This window comes from Amblyomma mixtum, chromosome 6, assembly GCF_055824585.1.
Source record: "Amblyomma mixtum isolate Tamu chromosome 6, ASM5582458v1, whole genome shotgun sequence".
NCBI classification, from domain to species: domain Eukaryota; kingdom Metazoa; phylum Arthropoda; class Arachnida; order Ixodida; family Ixodidae; genus Amblyomma; species Amblyomma mixtum.
Genome location: NC_143017.1, coordinates 141677536 through 141692339, shown reverse-complemented (window position 1 = coordinate 141692339; position 14804 = coordinate 141677536). Strand labels below are relative to the sequence as shown.

At 47.2% G+C, this 14804-nt stretch overlaps 1 protein-coding gene across 1 annotated transcript in view; it reads left to right on the top strand.

Moving 5' to 3' along the window:
* Positions 1-1764: 1764 nt before the first annotated feature.
* Positions 1765-14804, top strand: part of LOC149340646 (solute carrier family 2, facilitated glucose transporter member 8-like) — a 31341-nt gene continuing 18301 nt past the window's right edge. Inside the window, exon 1 of the mRNA XM_089549477.1 lies at positions 1765-2347. Coding sequence (XP_089405603.1) covers positions 2281-2347 — 67 coding nt within the window. The 5' untranslated portion in view covers positions 1765-2280. The remainder of the gene's footprint in view (positions 2348-14804) is intronic.

Genomic DNA, 14804 nt, shown 5'->3' with positions numbered 1-14804 from the left:
GTAAGGTAAGATATATCGAATGCACTAAACCTTTCCTATATATATATGCATTGTAATCTTGAAAGCTTAAAAGCAATTGCAGTGGCAAGCTAATAACAAGAGGTAACAGCGCTGCACGTAACAGTAATTGCGGAGAATTCCGCTCCAGTATCTGACGCTTTAAACTACTAGTCACATGGCATATTCGCTCTCAATGTTTAACCTCACTCGCGTCGTAAGAACAGGTTTATAAAAATATAGCTCATCCACGGATACCTAGCTCCAAAAAAAAAAGAACACAGAATCCCTGGCCCACGATTCCTCTTCGCGGATTCAGTCACGTAGTTCTGTTGTAGTGGGCTGCCTTCGTTTCTTTTTCTTGGCATCGTGCCGAACAGATAGCGTCATAAGGCAAGTGGACCGCAAGTACAGCTCTCCAACGTACCATGTCTGACTTTTCCTGCACTTTCGTCAGTTCGGCACACTCCACACAAGGCAAGGAATTCCCCGTGATGCAAGGATTGCCCGTTGTGAAGTCAACATTTTCGGAGCCTTCCACGGATAAAAACGCCAGTTTAACTAATCAGCATTCCCAGCATCTATTTATGAATGGACACCTTACAGTGACATTCGACACACATACATTCCTTTAAAAGAGTAGAAAACTGAGCTAGTTGGTTCATAATTCTTGGTGTGTACAGCCGAAATAACAAGACGCAGACACAGAAAGGAACACGTAGAACAGTCAGCTTCGTCTACGTTCTACGTGTTCCTTTCTGTGTCTGCGTCTTGTTATTTCGGCTGTACCCACCAAGAACATACATTCCGGTTCGACATACGTGATAATCTGCCTGCGCATGCATCGCTCTACCATACCCATAACGAGTTGCATTATGCCTCGCCAAACATCTTGTCGATGACAAAGTGCCAAAACAGACAGCGCAGTTTTCAAACAAATGGCTGGACTACCATTGACTAAATCGTATTCTCTACCGTCAATATGGTGATTCAGTGCACGTTAAATAACCTCAGGTGGTCGAAATTTCCGGAGCCCTTCGCTACGGCGTCCCTCATAGCCTGAATCACTTTGGGACGTTAAACCCTAAAAAAAGAAAAGAAAGGCAATATGGTCATTTAAAGGAATGAAGCACGTCAACAAGTATAGAGCTCTCTAATGCGAAAAAAAAAGCGTAGTGCCCAAACACATTGCTAACTGCGCCTTTTTGCAGGCTGTCAGCTACGGTAGTCCTTACACGTCATGCGTGCCACAATGTCACAGTCCCTACTATCAACAAGCTGCATTTTTGTGAGAGCTCAAACTCGAATAGTGTGATTCTTAAATGCAAGTCCTTCACATAGAGCTGCTCTACACTTGTGTAGCTTGAGAGCGTTGACCGATAATCACGAAACATAAAAGGGGCTCCTTAGCCGCAGACATTAGCTGTATGAAGTCAATGGCAGTCCTCTCTCCTCTCTGGCACTGCACTCACCGACATGAGCTTCGTCCACAGTCTCTGCCACTATCTTTTGCGCGACATCCTTGGTTTTTCAGGCGTTTCCAATATACCGCGTATATAACAGCGTCCTATTCACCTACTAACAAGGGCCGCTCGCGTCATCTGCCAGCGACCTGGAGGTATCAGCGCAAAGTTGCCGACGCACGCAACTTTTATCAGCCGCGTTGCCCGCCAAACGGGCCGCCCTAAAACCGTATCTCCTCCGCATGCTTAGTTGTCCCATGCAAGCCGCCTAGGGTGAGAACGACACTAGCAGCCTATTGCTTTGGCCACCCTTTTTCTTTCCCGTTCTCTGGAGGATGGTGGTCGGTCTCGAACACAGATCACCGCGGGGCTACTCGGGCTCTTATCAGTCGCACTTGAAAATCACTCTATACTTTTTCTCGAGCATCGGCAGGTTTTCGATCACATGACGATACTTGTGGAGGCGCAGAAGTGGGACAGAGAGAGAGAGAAAGAGAGAATTGCAAAAGAAGATAACACGCGGGCTTTGATTTCAAGGAGACCGACGTGATTGTTAGCTCGTTGCTCACCGCGGGAGAAGTACGAAGACCCATCTTGGCAGCAGCGTGGACTGCACACTACAGCATACTTTACGAGAGACGAGCAGGCAAAGTAGGCACAGCGGGAAACAGTGCCGCTGTTCTCCTTGTTGTTAATATTGCAGATCTCCCGCAAAGCGGGTCTATTTAAGTCCGGCTCTTCGGGAGCGGGGTAGCTTCCCGCGGAGTCCTCCTGCCTGCTTCAGCTAAAGACCAATAGAACTCTCCTAAGGATCCTCAAAATGGGTATCAAGAACGAACGTAGGCCATCCTGCACTCCAGATCGCCCGAGCCGCCAGTTTGAGAAAGGTGAGCTTATCTTTCATACTAATGTGAAGACCGAAGTCCGGTGAAGGTGCTGCAAAGAACCCTGCGGAATACAATGCACAATGACGAAAACTACTGAAGAACTACAGATTGCAGACATAGATTTTTTTTTTTTCCCGGTAGCAAACCTTTCATTAACTCTTGAAAATACTGCGCAGGCATAAGTGCAACACAAAGTTATCTGTTTGCATTTGTTAACAGAGCTATTCTCCCTGTTTACCTTAGGTAGAGCAACCTTATCGAAAGGTGCGTCTTCCAAGGAGTCATCTTATTTGATTGTGAATCAGAGAAACGACATTTACTAAACGGCGCCCGAGAGCCGAAACCGCTTTAAAGGGTAGGCTGTACAGTGCTCGCTGCAAACTTTGTGCCCATTGCATATTCGTAGTGTGGCTTTGTAGTCGTATTCGAGTACTATGCGGAAAGTTGTGCGGGAAGCAAGACCGTGTAACACGAATTTCTTCTGTGATATAAAATAGCAGATCTTTACAATACATTCCCATCAGTTATAAGACCGGCGTTCCGAGCTCAGTTACACACTCTGCTATCTCTGCTTGCGAAGGCTGGAAAGTAGGGGTGTGCGAATATTCGAAATTTTCGAATATAGTTCGAATATTATATCTTTAGTATTCGTATTTGATTCGAAATCCAAGTATTCGTGTTGTTTCGAATATTCGATCCAACGCGAATATACGTATCTAGCCGAATATTCTATTAAGGCGGAAGCCTTTAATGCCTCATCGTTGTAAGCAGGAGCTGTCGACAGAAATGTCACGCTTTTCAGTTGGTCGAAACGGTCGTGACGTCACAGTGCGCGAATTTCAAACGGGGCCAATTGTACTTTGGCTACTAACCATGCAACCAATTGAAGGGATCGTATAGTGATGCTCCAAGTAAGTTTGACTGAGTTTAGTTAATGCTTACTTTACCAATTAGTCCAATTAACCTTTCTAGTCAAACCATATAAATAAATAAAACCGAGTAAGAAATTGGCCGAGCTCGGGAATCGAACCCCGGTCTCCGGAGTGCGAGTCGAGCACGCTACCACTCCGCCATGCCAGCTCGATGGTTTCAAATGAACAAAGGTGCGTCTAGTGAATACGGTGTCTTCGTTCACTCCCATCTTCCTCCCTTCCCGTTACGGCGAGGTTTAGGTGTCCACCGAGATATGAGAGACAGATGCATTTCCTTTCCTCAAAAACCAATTTACCGACGAGCAAGGCGTAATTGTCCGCGTTTCAGATTGGTCAAAATTGTCGTGACGTCACCACGCGCGAATTTTGACGGGTGTCCACCGAAATATGTGAGACAGTTACTGCGCAACTTCCTTTCCTCAAATACAATTTTCGACTAGTTTCTACTGAGATATGTATACCAGAGCCGTATATTCCCTACGGCTCTGATGTATACAGTTAATGCGTAAATTCCTTTCCTCAAATACAATTTTCATTTCCTTCACTATGGCCCCTCTTTCTTCTTTCACTCACACTTCCTCCATTCCTGTACAGTGCGGCTCAGGTGTCCACCGAGACGACAGACAATTACAGCGCCATTTCCTTTCCTCAAAAAGCGTTGCGTTCAAAGGGCTAGGCATCGCGCCGAACGGGTGGTGGCGTTCCGTGGACTGCCTGGCAGCGCTACAACACGCTGTCATGTTCCACTCCTGAAGGCGAAGCTTAAGCGTCATTAATTGGCAGTTAATTAATGCACCAACAAAATGTGAAGTGAACAATCGCGTAGCAGAATGCAGCACTCAGGCTTTCGCCTTTCACCACTTTAGCCGCTAAAGTTCCTCGTAATTTTGTGAGCACCGGCGTTCATATCGGTCCGCAAGCCCTTTCGACAGAGACATAACAACACGGCGGCGCCTAGAGCTATGCGTAACGTTGGGCCATGGCGTAGCTGACTGCGATGAGCTTCATTGTGGCTATACCTGCGAAGCTGGTATAGTCAGAGCTGTGCACGAAGTGCCTCGCAATACGTGCCAGTTCAGTGCCAAGTGGGGGGGCATTTTCTGTGACTGGAGGAGTCGTTAAGGGAAATACTTCTGCCTGACCATGTGGAGCAGCGGGTTTTTTCCTTCTCGATAACCTTTTATGTTCATCCCAGCAACGCGCTTTTGTGCTTATGGCAAGCTAGCCTTAATCAGTGCTGTGTACTATCCATCATCTCTGATATTTCCACTCTTCGAGGTTTTGCTGCTTTTTGTGCAGCCACACACACCTTTTGTATTCATTTAATCATCGACAGTTGAAGTGTGATGTTCTTGGGTGCTCAAATAAACGTTTTGTAGTGGTTAAATGCATCTGTTCTTGATTATTCGATATTCGATTCGATATTCGGAACCAAGTATTCGTATTCGATTCGTATTCGAAAAATTTGATATTCGCACACCGCTACTGAAAAGTGCGGGGAAATTTACCGCTTTACTGCGGTTCGCATGCACTGCACCTCAATGGACACATAGCTGTTTTAGTGTTGGCTCGCTTTTACAAGTGCTCGATGCATTGAATCTCGAGACATCAATTCCCACGTGGATGTATTAGAGACCGTGATTAAACTGCGGTATCTAGAAGTACTGGTCGACAAAAAAGAAAATCCCAAGGGCTGGATGGGCAACATACATGTAACACGTGGCAGTATACCCCTATATTTACTTTTGCATGCGCACTCTTTGGTAAAGAGCGATTCTGGCCGCATGTCGTGCTTTACAGGTGGTGGTGGTGGTGAAAACTTTATTTACAACTGGGGAGTTTGGGACACATAGGTCCGTGGGCCCCCGCACGGCCCCACTGCACTCAAACGTTCATGTCCCGGAGGCTCATGACGCTGGCAGGGGAGTGATGAGTATCTGACATCGCTTCGGCGAGCGCGGCTTCGGCCGCTTATCTGATTTTTTCAGCAGCGTCCGCTCCGGCGGACGCAGTTGTTGCTGCGACGCGCGTCTTTTCATGCCTTTTTCTCTTTCCTCTGATCTCTTACCTCTCCTCTATCTGCACGTTGGCAGCGGTGGTGGCTTGGCTAGAGCCAGTAGCAGGCCCGTGCAATTTCCTTTTCATCCTTCTCTCAGTCACAACAACAACAACAACATGACGCTGGCAGGCCGGGTGGTGGCGATGGCTTGCTTGGCCGGGTCCTCAGAACGCAGTAGGGTCTCCCAAGCCTCCCAAGTGGTAAGGTGCTCCAGGCCCCGCGAGGGAGGATCCGCCGGGCAGAGGAAAAGGATATGGTCGAGAGTGGCTTTGGGGTGGTAGCAGAGGGTACAGGAGGGGTTTGTGTAGTCTTGGTGATAGCGCGAGCGTATATAAGGATAGGGTAAAGTGTGTGTTTAGAGCCGCCTCCAAAGTTTCTGATGATAATGATCAAGGGAGAGATGAGGTGGAGGGTAGAGCCGACGCTCGGCTTTGCAGGCCTGCGTCATTTCACTGAATGAGTGCATGCGCTCCCGCGAGAACCCCAGGTCGGAGGCCGACGGTGCCCGGTTGAGAGAACCTCGGGCTTTACAGGTGTGCAGTGCCGCACCAATGACATCTATCGTGCTCTAAATCTCCACGGCGAGACGATAGCCAGAGTCGTCATGTTTCTTGTCGTTTAGGGGCGATGAAAGCACTTCGCAAAACGTTCCACATGAAAACCATGCAGCCAGAACACTTTTGACCAAGGCTATATGTTTACCCTCCATCCGGACTAAGCGTGCATTCTTGTGGTTTCCGTAACTTGTCTGTTGAAGAAGACCAATGTGTAACTACTTTGGAATGTTGAAGGCTTGGCGAAGGTATCTTACCAGTGCAGGTTTTCGGAGTTGACAAAATGTTTTTCAAAGAAAAGTGATTATTTTTCCAGTGTGTTTTACAACACCGGCATGTTAATCTGTGTCGAGGAACGAGCTTCAGAGAAGACGTTAAAGGAAATAGAAAGAAATTATGAAAAAAATGCAATCAATAATATTGGGCACGTTAAACGTGGTTTCGGATGTTCATATGAAGTAGTTCTAAATCTTGTTTCTCTGCTGTGACGCAAGCGGAGAGTTCAACGCGTGACCCTGATAGGATACAGTGGAGGGCGGTGACACCCAAACCGTGGCTTTTGCGCCGTAAGACTGCTATTCTAATAAAGCTATTAAAGATATTATCTGTGAAACAATTATCCGATTATGGTAGGTATAAATCAAGGTGCTTTTGAAGCACACTTTTCTTTGATGTCAAAAGAAATGAACAGTTTGGTTACCCACTTCTTGCCAATTTCGGGGACGTAAAAGACCTCCTCCACCCCATGTTCTATTTACTCTGTTAATTTAGATAGGAGCTCCATATTGGGCAAATCCGGTTTGCATCCTCCCTGCTTGTTATGTATGTGCATGCGGTCTATCTGATTGCTACTAAAAATAGATTGATTAACGTTGTGGATAGCTGGAACATTGCGAAGGCTAGCCGATGCACGAGACATAGACCCGCGATTCAAAACATTTTTCGGAGGTAGCGAATCTGTGGGATACTTTCTGCCGAGATAACTACCGCAATATCGTGAATGCATGTGGCCAGAAGTGAATTATAAGGGTCGTGTGTTCAAGAAAAGATCTAAGTGTGTAATAAAAACGAAATTCGAACGAAATAGATGCAACGTATCATGGCAAGCAACGCAAGCAATGGCGGAACACACAAGAAGACGAAACATGACTGCATGGTCCTTCTGTGTGTGCATCTGTACTGCTTGTTGTTGCCAGTTGCATTCAATGACTCTTAAACCAGCATACCAGCGGGCACGGGAATGTTTGCTACTCACGAACATCGACATTCTCATATGCATCTGTCGAAGTGCGCGATGAAGTCTTGCATTCAGCGTTACTGCTAAGCTCCGTTCCGTCTAGGCGCATAGCCGAGATGTTTTCGCGAATGGGTCTGTGCACACTGCACTTAGTACTACTCCAATGTGTTTCTGCATGCTTCTTAGTATCTAAAGGAAGGAACAAAAAGTAGCGAAGTCATTAGATATTAGCGTCTTTTCGTGAAGGCCTAATAGTGAGTTTTAGCACGGCATAGACGTGCGTGCTAGCGTAGAGGTATCACCGAGAAACAGGCGCGTAGCCACTTAGGCCACACATCTGCCTCTGCGCGTGCGCAGCACACATCCGGATATCCGGTGTGCGTCTACGGTAGTACGGCTCTGCTATGCTAATATTCTTTAATATTATCTGCAAGAATGAAGTCCACAGAAAAATTATCACAGGCGGTAGCCCCAAGAAAGCAATGCATTTTTGAAATGGAGAATTGTTTCTCGTTCAAGGCTTGATGACGTCAATGGAAATGCCTTCGTTGTCAAAACGACGTCAGTAAATAAAGAGCAAAAAAAAAAAGCTTTTCTAGATTGCGACTGTCTGCCGGTATTTGGGTGCATTACGCCAGCCAGACGTCTCGTGATATCATACCCGTTCCATGTGTCGGATTTCGTGTGACGAAACACTCCCGGCTGCCAGCTTAGGTGTCGACCTTAGCAGGGGCTTCCAAAAAATGGTTAGATTCTGCGCCTGTTATTGTCGCATAAATTCAAATAGTTATTTCTCTGTGGCATACCTACAATCAACGTTTGAGAACAATAGTTAACACATGTACATATACACACCATGTGGTAAAGTCCGACCAGAGTCAACGCTCTTCCCCGTAGTGAACGATAAGTCACATGTGCGACCGATATACTATGGCGAGACGTCGTGTCCATGGTGTTTGACTCTTCTATCTTCTTTTTTCCTATGCTTCAACTATACATTTCAGGCTGTCTTTACGTCACATCGTACACGATTAACGTCATATCCTCTATACGCATCATTTCTGGCTTTCTGAGAAAAATTTCAGGTACCACAATGGTCTTGATTCTTAAATAAGAAAGTAAACTTCAATCTGCGACTTAAATACGGCAGCCTAGTCCCCTTGATACGTTTTCAAGACGTCGTATGCGTGATTTTTATTTTCATCGGGCTTATTACTACCAAACCCTGCCCGATTTGTGGGACGTTCCTTTACATACTACCATAGGTGCCCGTCCAACTAAACTTTGTTGCCCTTAGCCGGCTTATAACTAAACCAGTCTAGTTCCAACTGGTCGTCGTCTTATCATGTTAGTATTTCCTTCGCCTTAAGATGATTATTGTTGAACTCGCGGAACATAAACCCAAGGAAGCCCCGCTGTCAGGTGACATGTACTACGAGCGTTGCGCTATGCGTTCGACTGCTAGAGCTCCCCTACGTATCTCGAGGATGCACGTAGCCCTCTTGCCAGGTTCGTGTGACACGGTCAATATTTTTTGCCCCCCATGCCCAGACGCATGAAACAAAAACTCGCATGGCACAAAGCAGACAGAAGAAGTAGTGAATTGTCATCGTTGGAGTTTAACGTCCCGAAGCGAAGCAATGGCTTATGAGGGACGTCGTAGAAGAGGACTCGGGATTAATTTATACCCCGTGCAGTTCTTCAGCTTGCGCTCACATCGCACAAAACGCGGGCGCTATTGCATATCGCCCCCATCGCAATATGGCGGCCGCAGCTGCAGCCAGGATTCGATCCAGCATGCTTGGAACCAGTAGCCGAATGCCAAAGCCATTAGCTACCGCGTCGGGTAGGCGGAAAAAATGGAATTTTCGCAACTTTCATTAACAGCGCAATTGCAATGCCTGAATCTTCACAGAATCTACTCCGCTCCCTGCAGCCGTTTTAAGTTGCAAAAACTATTGCTCGTAAGTAATAATTCTTCGAGAACTAAAATGATTAAAATAGCGCAGCCTACTTGTTGCAAATCATCTCAAGCGATAGTAATTTTCTCCTGGACCTCAATCGCAGCTGTTTTGCTTGTTATTAAGAGACAGTAGGAGTTGTGAGCACTCAAATTTTTACCCATACGAGCTAACTGCAAAGACTTCTTTTCACTACAGACTAAGCAGCTATTGATAATAAGTAATGGATAATGCTTTCATGCCTAAGCCTGGTAATGTAAGCAACAGCACATCATTGCTCTAGGAGTCATAACACAGCCCTTATCCATCAATGCGCACAGCCGCAACATCCTTCGCAAAATGTTTATGGTAGGCTGCACATAAGGACCTGTGATTTAGATTAGTGAGGCCTGCCTACCATTCCCTGCTTCTAGCTAAGCATGTTGAGTGCGTTTTCAGAAAACTTAGCTCTAAAGCGCTCCGCTATCACAAGGCTTGATTAATGTTCTTTTAAAATGGCGACACAATATTGCGTGCATGACATAAAGGAGAGCACTGCAGTACTTTGTACCACCTAGAGGTTGTTAACGCGGGCAAAAGTTTGCTTTCTGTCTGCCCTGAAATCCAGCCGCTTTGGCGCTTCCGAACCTCTGGAATGGGGTAAAAAAAACCCAAACGCCATTGCCACTGTGGCACTGCGATAGTTTGTCGCTCAACTTCGGTCACATATGTCGTCTTCCAGTTGCCAAGAAAGCAGCGCAAAATTTCATTAAAAAGGTTTCCGCGTGCACTATTCCCAAAGCAAAAAAAAAAATGATGGTTACTTTACGTAGGCGAAATGCGAATAAAGTGCGCTAGCGTTGTGTGGCGATCGTTTATCGTTCTTATGCTTTGTTATTCATGATATTGCCATGTGATTTAAATCGTACATCAAGTGCATATTTGTGCTGTGTGTGTTTGCATAGCATGGATGAAGCAGAGTAGATAACGGAAAAAATGTGTCTTACAATCGTTCTGTACATGCATATCAGTCACGTCTCCCGTTCTGCAGAAAGTCCGGCGTCGTCGGAGGGGGTGGTGTGAGCGGAAAAGCAGGTGGCGCACCTGCCACCTGGAGTATATGATCTTGTGACCTGCCCACCGTGGCAGGTGGCAAACACCTGTTGACCGGAGGACCGGAACGACAAAAGGTTTTTCGTGAGAATGTGGGCTTGAGTGTTAGTGCAGTAAAAAACAAGCGTCACCGAAAGCACCTGGCTCGCAACAATAATTTAATGAAGAGTGCATGATCTAGCGCATGGTAATGTTACCGTGCCGAGGATGAACTGGAAATCAACTTGATGATAATCAGGCCGCCTGCCTAAAGACAATCATTTGAACTATCGGCCACGCGCTCAAATCACCGAAATATTTCTACCAGCAGCTGTGTAGTTCATAAATCTACCCCGAATCTACCGCCTTTTCTCAAAGCATCTGCGCTCGAATTTGGGTCTCGTGAATAAATAACACCACCGTATGTTCATCTGCCGGTCATAGGGCACGCAGGCGGCTAGCTGCCCACTGTTATGTAAACGGGCATACCATTCCTTGTAGCCAGGCGAGCATACAAGCAGCGAAAGGCCATGCGACCTGGTTACACGTAAGTGCATGCAGTGGGCCTCTTCGATTACTCATCTCATGGATTGCGGCGGTTTGCCCCGTTGTCCACGCATATCGCCTGTCGGCGTTATACCCGGCACTGACACAATCCCCACTCCCATAAGAGCTGCAGTTCAGATACCCCCCCCCCCCCCCCCCCCCCCCCCCTACCTAAACACATGCACCCGGAGCGCGATCAAAAGCGCAGAGAGGCCCGGGCCTTAGCACTACACAGAGTTTACGGAGAGGATCCCAATGTAGCATATACTGATGCCTCGCTCTACGCATCAGGCGCACAGGCAGCTATAGTGGCTGTTCGCAGTGACGGCCGCCCCATCACGGCAGGAACCATTCTTACCTCATCCATAACCACGGCAGAGGAAGCGGCTATCGCTCTAACCATCTCCTCTTCAGCCGCTACCAAAATTATATCCGATTCGCAAACAGCAATCCTAAATTATAGCACTGGTCGTATCTCTCGGCAAGCCAGCAGCATACTCCGACGCTGGAATCCCTCCAGAACCGTAACGCTCATCTGGGCGCCAGCACATGCCGGACTACCCGGAAACGAGGAGGCGCATGCCCTCGCCCGAGATCTTACCCTCCGGGCGGGTGAGCACAACGCCTCCTCCATCGAAGGGGAGTGCCTGTTAAATTTCAGTGACATCCTACAACACTATCGTTCCAACAGACAGATATACGCACCTCCTCACCCTTCGCTATCAACCACGCAATCAACTTTCTGGCGCAGGCTTCAAACTCGCACACTCCCATACCCGATAGTCATGCACGGACGCTTCCCTGACCTATTCTCCTCCTCCTGCCGACTATGCGGCAAACCAGGCGACTTCCTGCATGTTCTGCTCACCTGTTCCACTTACCCGCACCCCCCTCCCCCAGAGGTGGAACTCACTTACTGGGAACAGCTCATGTCCAGTTCAGCACTCCAAGACCAACGACTCGCCATCACCAGTGCCTCTAACAGGCTGGCCCTCCAGGGTCTGGCACACCATTTGTAAGGGAGGAACCCATTGTGTGGGCCCCTCCCGCAGGCCATGAGGGGGCTCTGCCCCCCACCTGTAATTTGTCATGGCCAATAAAGTTTACACCACCACCACCTTGTCCACGCAGTGTGGAGACAGGCGTTTGTTTTTCTCGAATTGCTTGGCGCACTTCGGATAGCTGCGGAGAGCGTTCGCTTTTTGTTAGCTGGGCAATTCTGGCATGCCAACGGGCACCCCGACTCGCCAGTGTACGACTTAGCGCTGGCTGCGCTCGGGCAGTTCGGGTAGAGTGGAGCGCGCGCGGCAATTTTTATAGGGACCACAAGAACCACGACGCTTCTCGCGAAGTTTTCATCGGTCTCTAGTGAGACCTAGGCGCTTATTTCGGCGAGCTCACAGTGCAGATCGTCGGTGTCGTCTCCAACGGCGTCTTGTGAGGCAGCTTTCCAGGTTTCTTTATTTTGTGTGCGTGTATGTGCGATGGCCGTATCTTGTTTCCGTACTCACAATTACACAAATCCTCGGTTCGTACTTGACTCACTTAACCTTCACTTACGCTCAATTAATTCCGATTCACAAAAATTTCGGCTGTCGAGTCCGGGAGCCCCGGTGATACTAAGTGGTGTTTAAGGCCTTTCTGGAGAGCAGCCGTAGATGCCAGCGCCGATTACGCGCTCAACCACGCACGTGCAAGCATGTCCTCCACGTGGGAAGCGCGATAGCAGCGCATGATCTTTCATGTTCATGCGCTCTGGAAAGGAGGATATGGTTTAGGAAATGAAAAAAAAAAATACCTGAGAGGTGCCATATGCATGCACCATCACCTCGCATTTGACTCATTAAACAGAAGTCTCCAAGCGCTTGTCATAACGCATGTATACGCAGTAAGTGATGCGCCGTAAATCGTGGCGATATTGTCGCACCAGTTATTCGAGTACTCGTTGTCTGTGGTGAAGCTGCAGTATAGAGACGTGACATCCTGTTAAATATGTAATAATAGTACACGCGCTTCCACGGAAAAGGTTAAGCCATCTTACGCGTGCATTCCCTGCCGGCAGTCGAACGAAAGACTATAGCCGCAGAAACATGTCCTGATCTCAAAACGCTCAGAAACTAATTCACGTATGAATAAATTTCAACGGCCACTATAGAGCCTATCACAAGCGTCGATGCTCTGTGATCATACTTTGTGCTTAGTTAGTCAACAAACACACGACAACCCGTGAGCATGGCGCGTCGCGTGAAATTTTTCGGTCAGATGTGTTGTCGAAAGAAATACGCTTGAGTGCTACTGCTGCTCGATTTGGTTCACGACAACACACAACGCACTGAAGGCGACACGCTCGCTTGGTCGCCAATAATTTTTAGGTGTGTGTGCGCGACCAGGTATTTTTTTGGCGGTCTGCGGCTGCCCTCCATAACTTCACGTCGTTTCTTTCGCACATGTACGCAAGTATAACAACGAGACGCCGCGGCCGCACACGATACAGCAAAAGAGTAACTCCCTTCAAGGGTGCTTAGGTGGCCTACGCGCCTTGCATCCTTTACCAAGGCTAGCGTGGCGACGGGCTGACGCTTTTGAGCTTCTCGCGTCGACGCCTGTTTCTCTGCGCATTTGATGAAGCTGCGGGAGTTTTCAGGAACTATTTAAAGTGAGAATAATTTCTTCCAGCGAGACCAGCAGTAGGAAAAGTGAATAACTTGCTTGAAAATTGAGGCCCCGGAGGTCGAAAACAAAACTGAAAAATTTTACTTTAAAGATTAAGTCGCTGTTCGCGCTTGTGATTTTTAAACAAAAACTGCTCGTTCTATTTTACTCTACCGAAAAAATTTTCAGTTTTCTTTTCGAGCTCCGGGGCCTCAAGTTTCCAGCAACTTATTCACTTTTCCTAATGCTGGTCTCACTGGAAGAAATTATTCTCACTTTAAATACAACATAAGAATAAAGAACGCAGTTGACAAACAGTTCCCGAAAAATACGCAGCACGCAATTTAAGGGCACAAAATTGCAATGCTTTTTTTTCGGAGAATTTTTGATATCAAATAGATGAGGATAAATCAGGTTTACTGGTGCTTTTTTTTTCGTCATGCTCCAAAATTTTTTTCATTTTCCTGTTCATTGAAATCAACGCGTTAAATTGTTCATCGCAATTTTCAGGTTCACAGATTGAAACAATATTTTCTCCAGTATAATACTTGAGGAAAAAAGCGAGTGAGTGAGTGAGTGAGTGAGTGAGTGAGTGAGTGAGTGAGTGAGTGAGTGAGTGAGTGAGTGAGTGAGTGAGTGAGTGAGTGAGTGAGTGAGTGAGTGAGTGAGTGAGTGAGTGAGTGAGTGAGTGAGTGAGTGAGTGAGTGAGTGAGTGAGTGAGTGAGTGAGTGAGTGAGTGAGTGAGTGAGTGAGTGAGTGAGTGAGTGAGTGAGTGAGTGAGTGAGTGAGTGAGTGAGTGAGTGAGTGAGTGAGTGAGTGAGTGAGTGAGTGAGTGAGTGAGTGAGTGAGTGAGTGAGTGAGTGAGTGAGTGAGTGAGTGAGTGAGTGAGTGAGTGAGTGAGTGAGTGAGTGAGTGAGTGAGTGAGTGAGTGAGTGAGTGAGTGAGTGAGTGAGTGAGTGAGTGAGTGAGTGAGTGAGTGAGTGAGTGAGTGAGGGCCCTGTCAGTGAAAAACACCCTGCGTTTACTAATTTTAAGGGGCGATGGGAGATGCGGTGTCTTGAGACCGCCTCGGCGTCTATACTAGGTGTGTATGGGAGAAGCGGAAGACACCTCTTTAAAGCAAATGCTGCGAAATTACAGGATTAGTCCTAATTATCGAGTTTCAGAAGCGCTCTTCAGATGTTTTAGTTATCCATATATTGCACAAAACTAAGCCGAAAGGATAGTTTGCATCTTACACACCGCTCTCCTGCGAATGTCTCGACCCCATTTGTTGGAAGCTGACAATACAGCGACATCCGAACATGCACACGAAATGAAGACAGCCGGCATTTTCAATGATAACTTTTCATGATTTTATAGGTGACAAGAAGGTCATGAACAGTAGGTGTTCTAATCCACTGGCGACCCTATTATACATCACGAATTTGTTTACTTTCATGCCA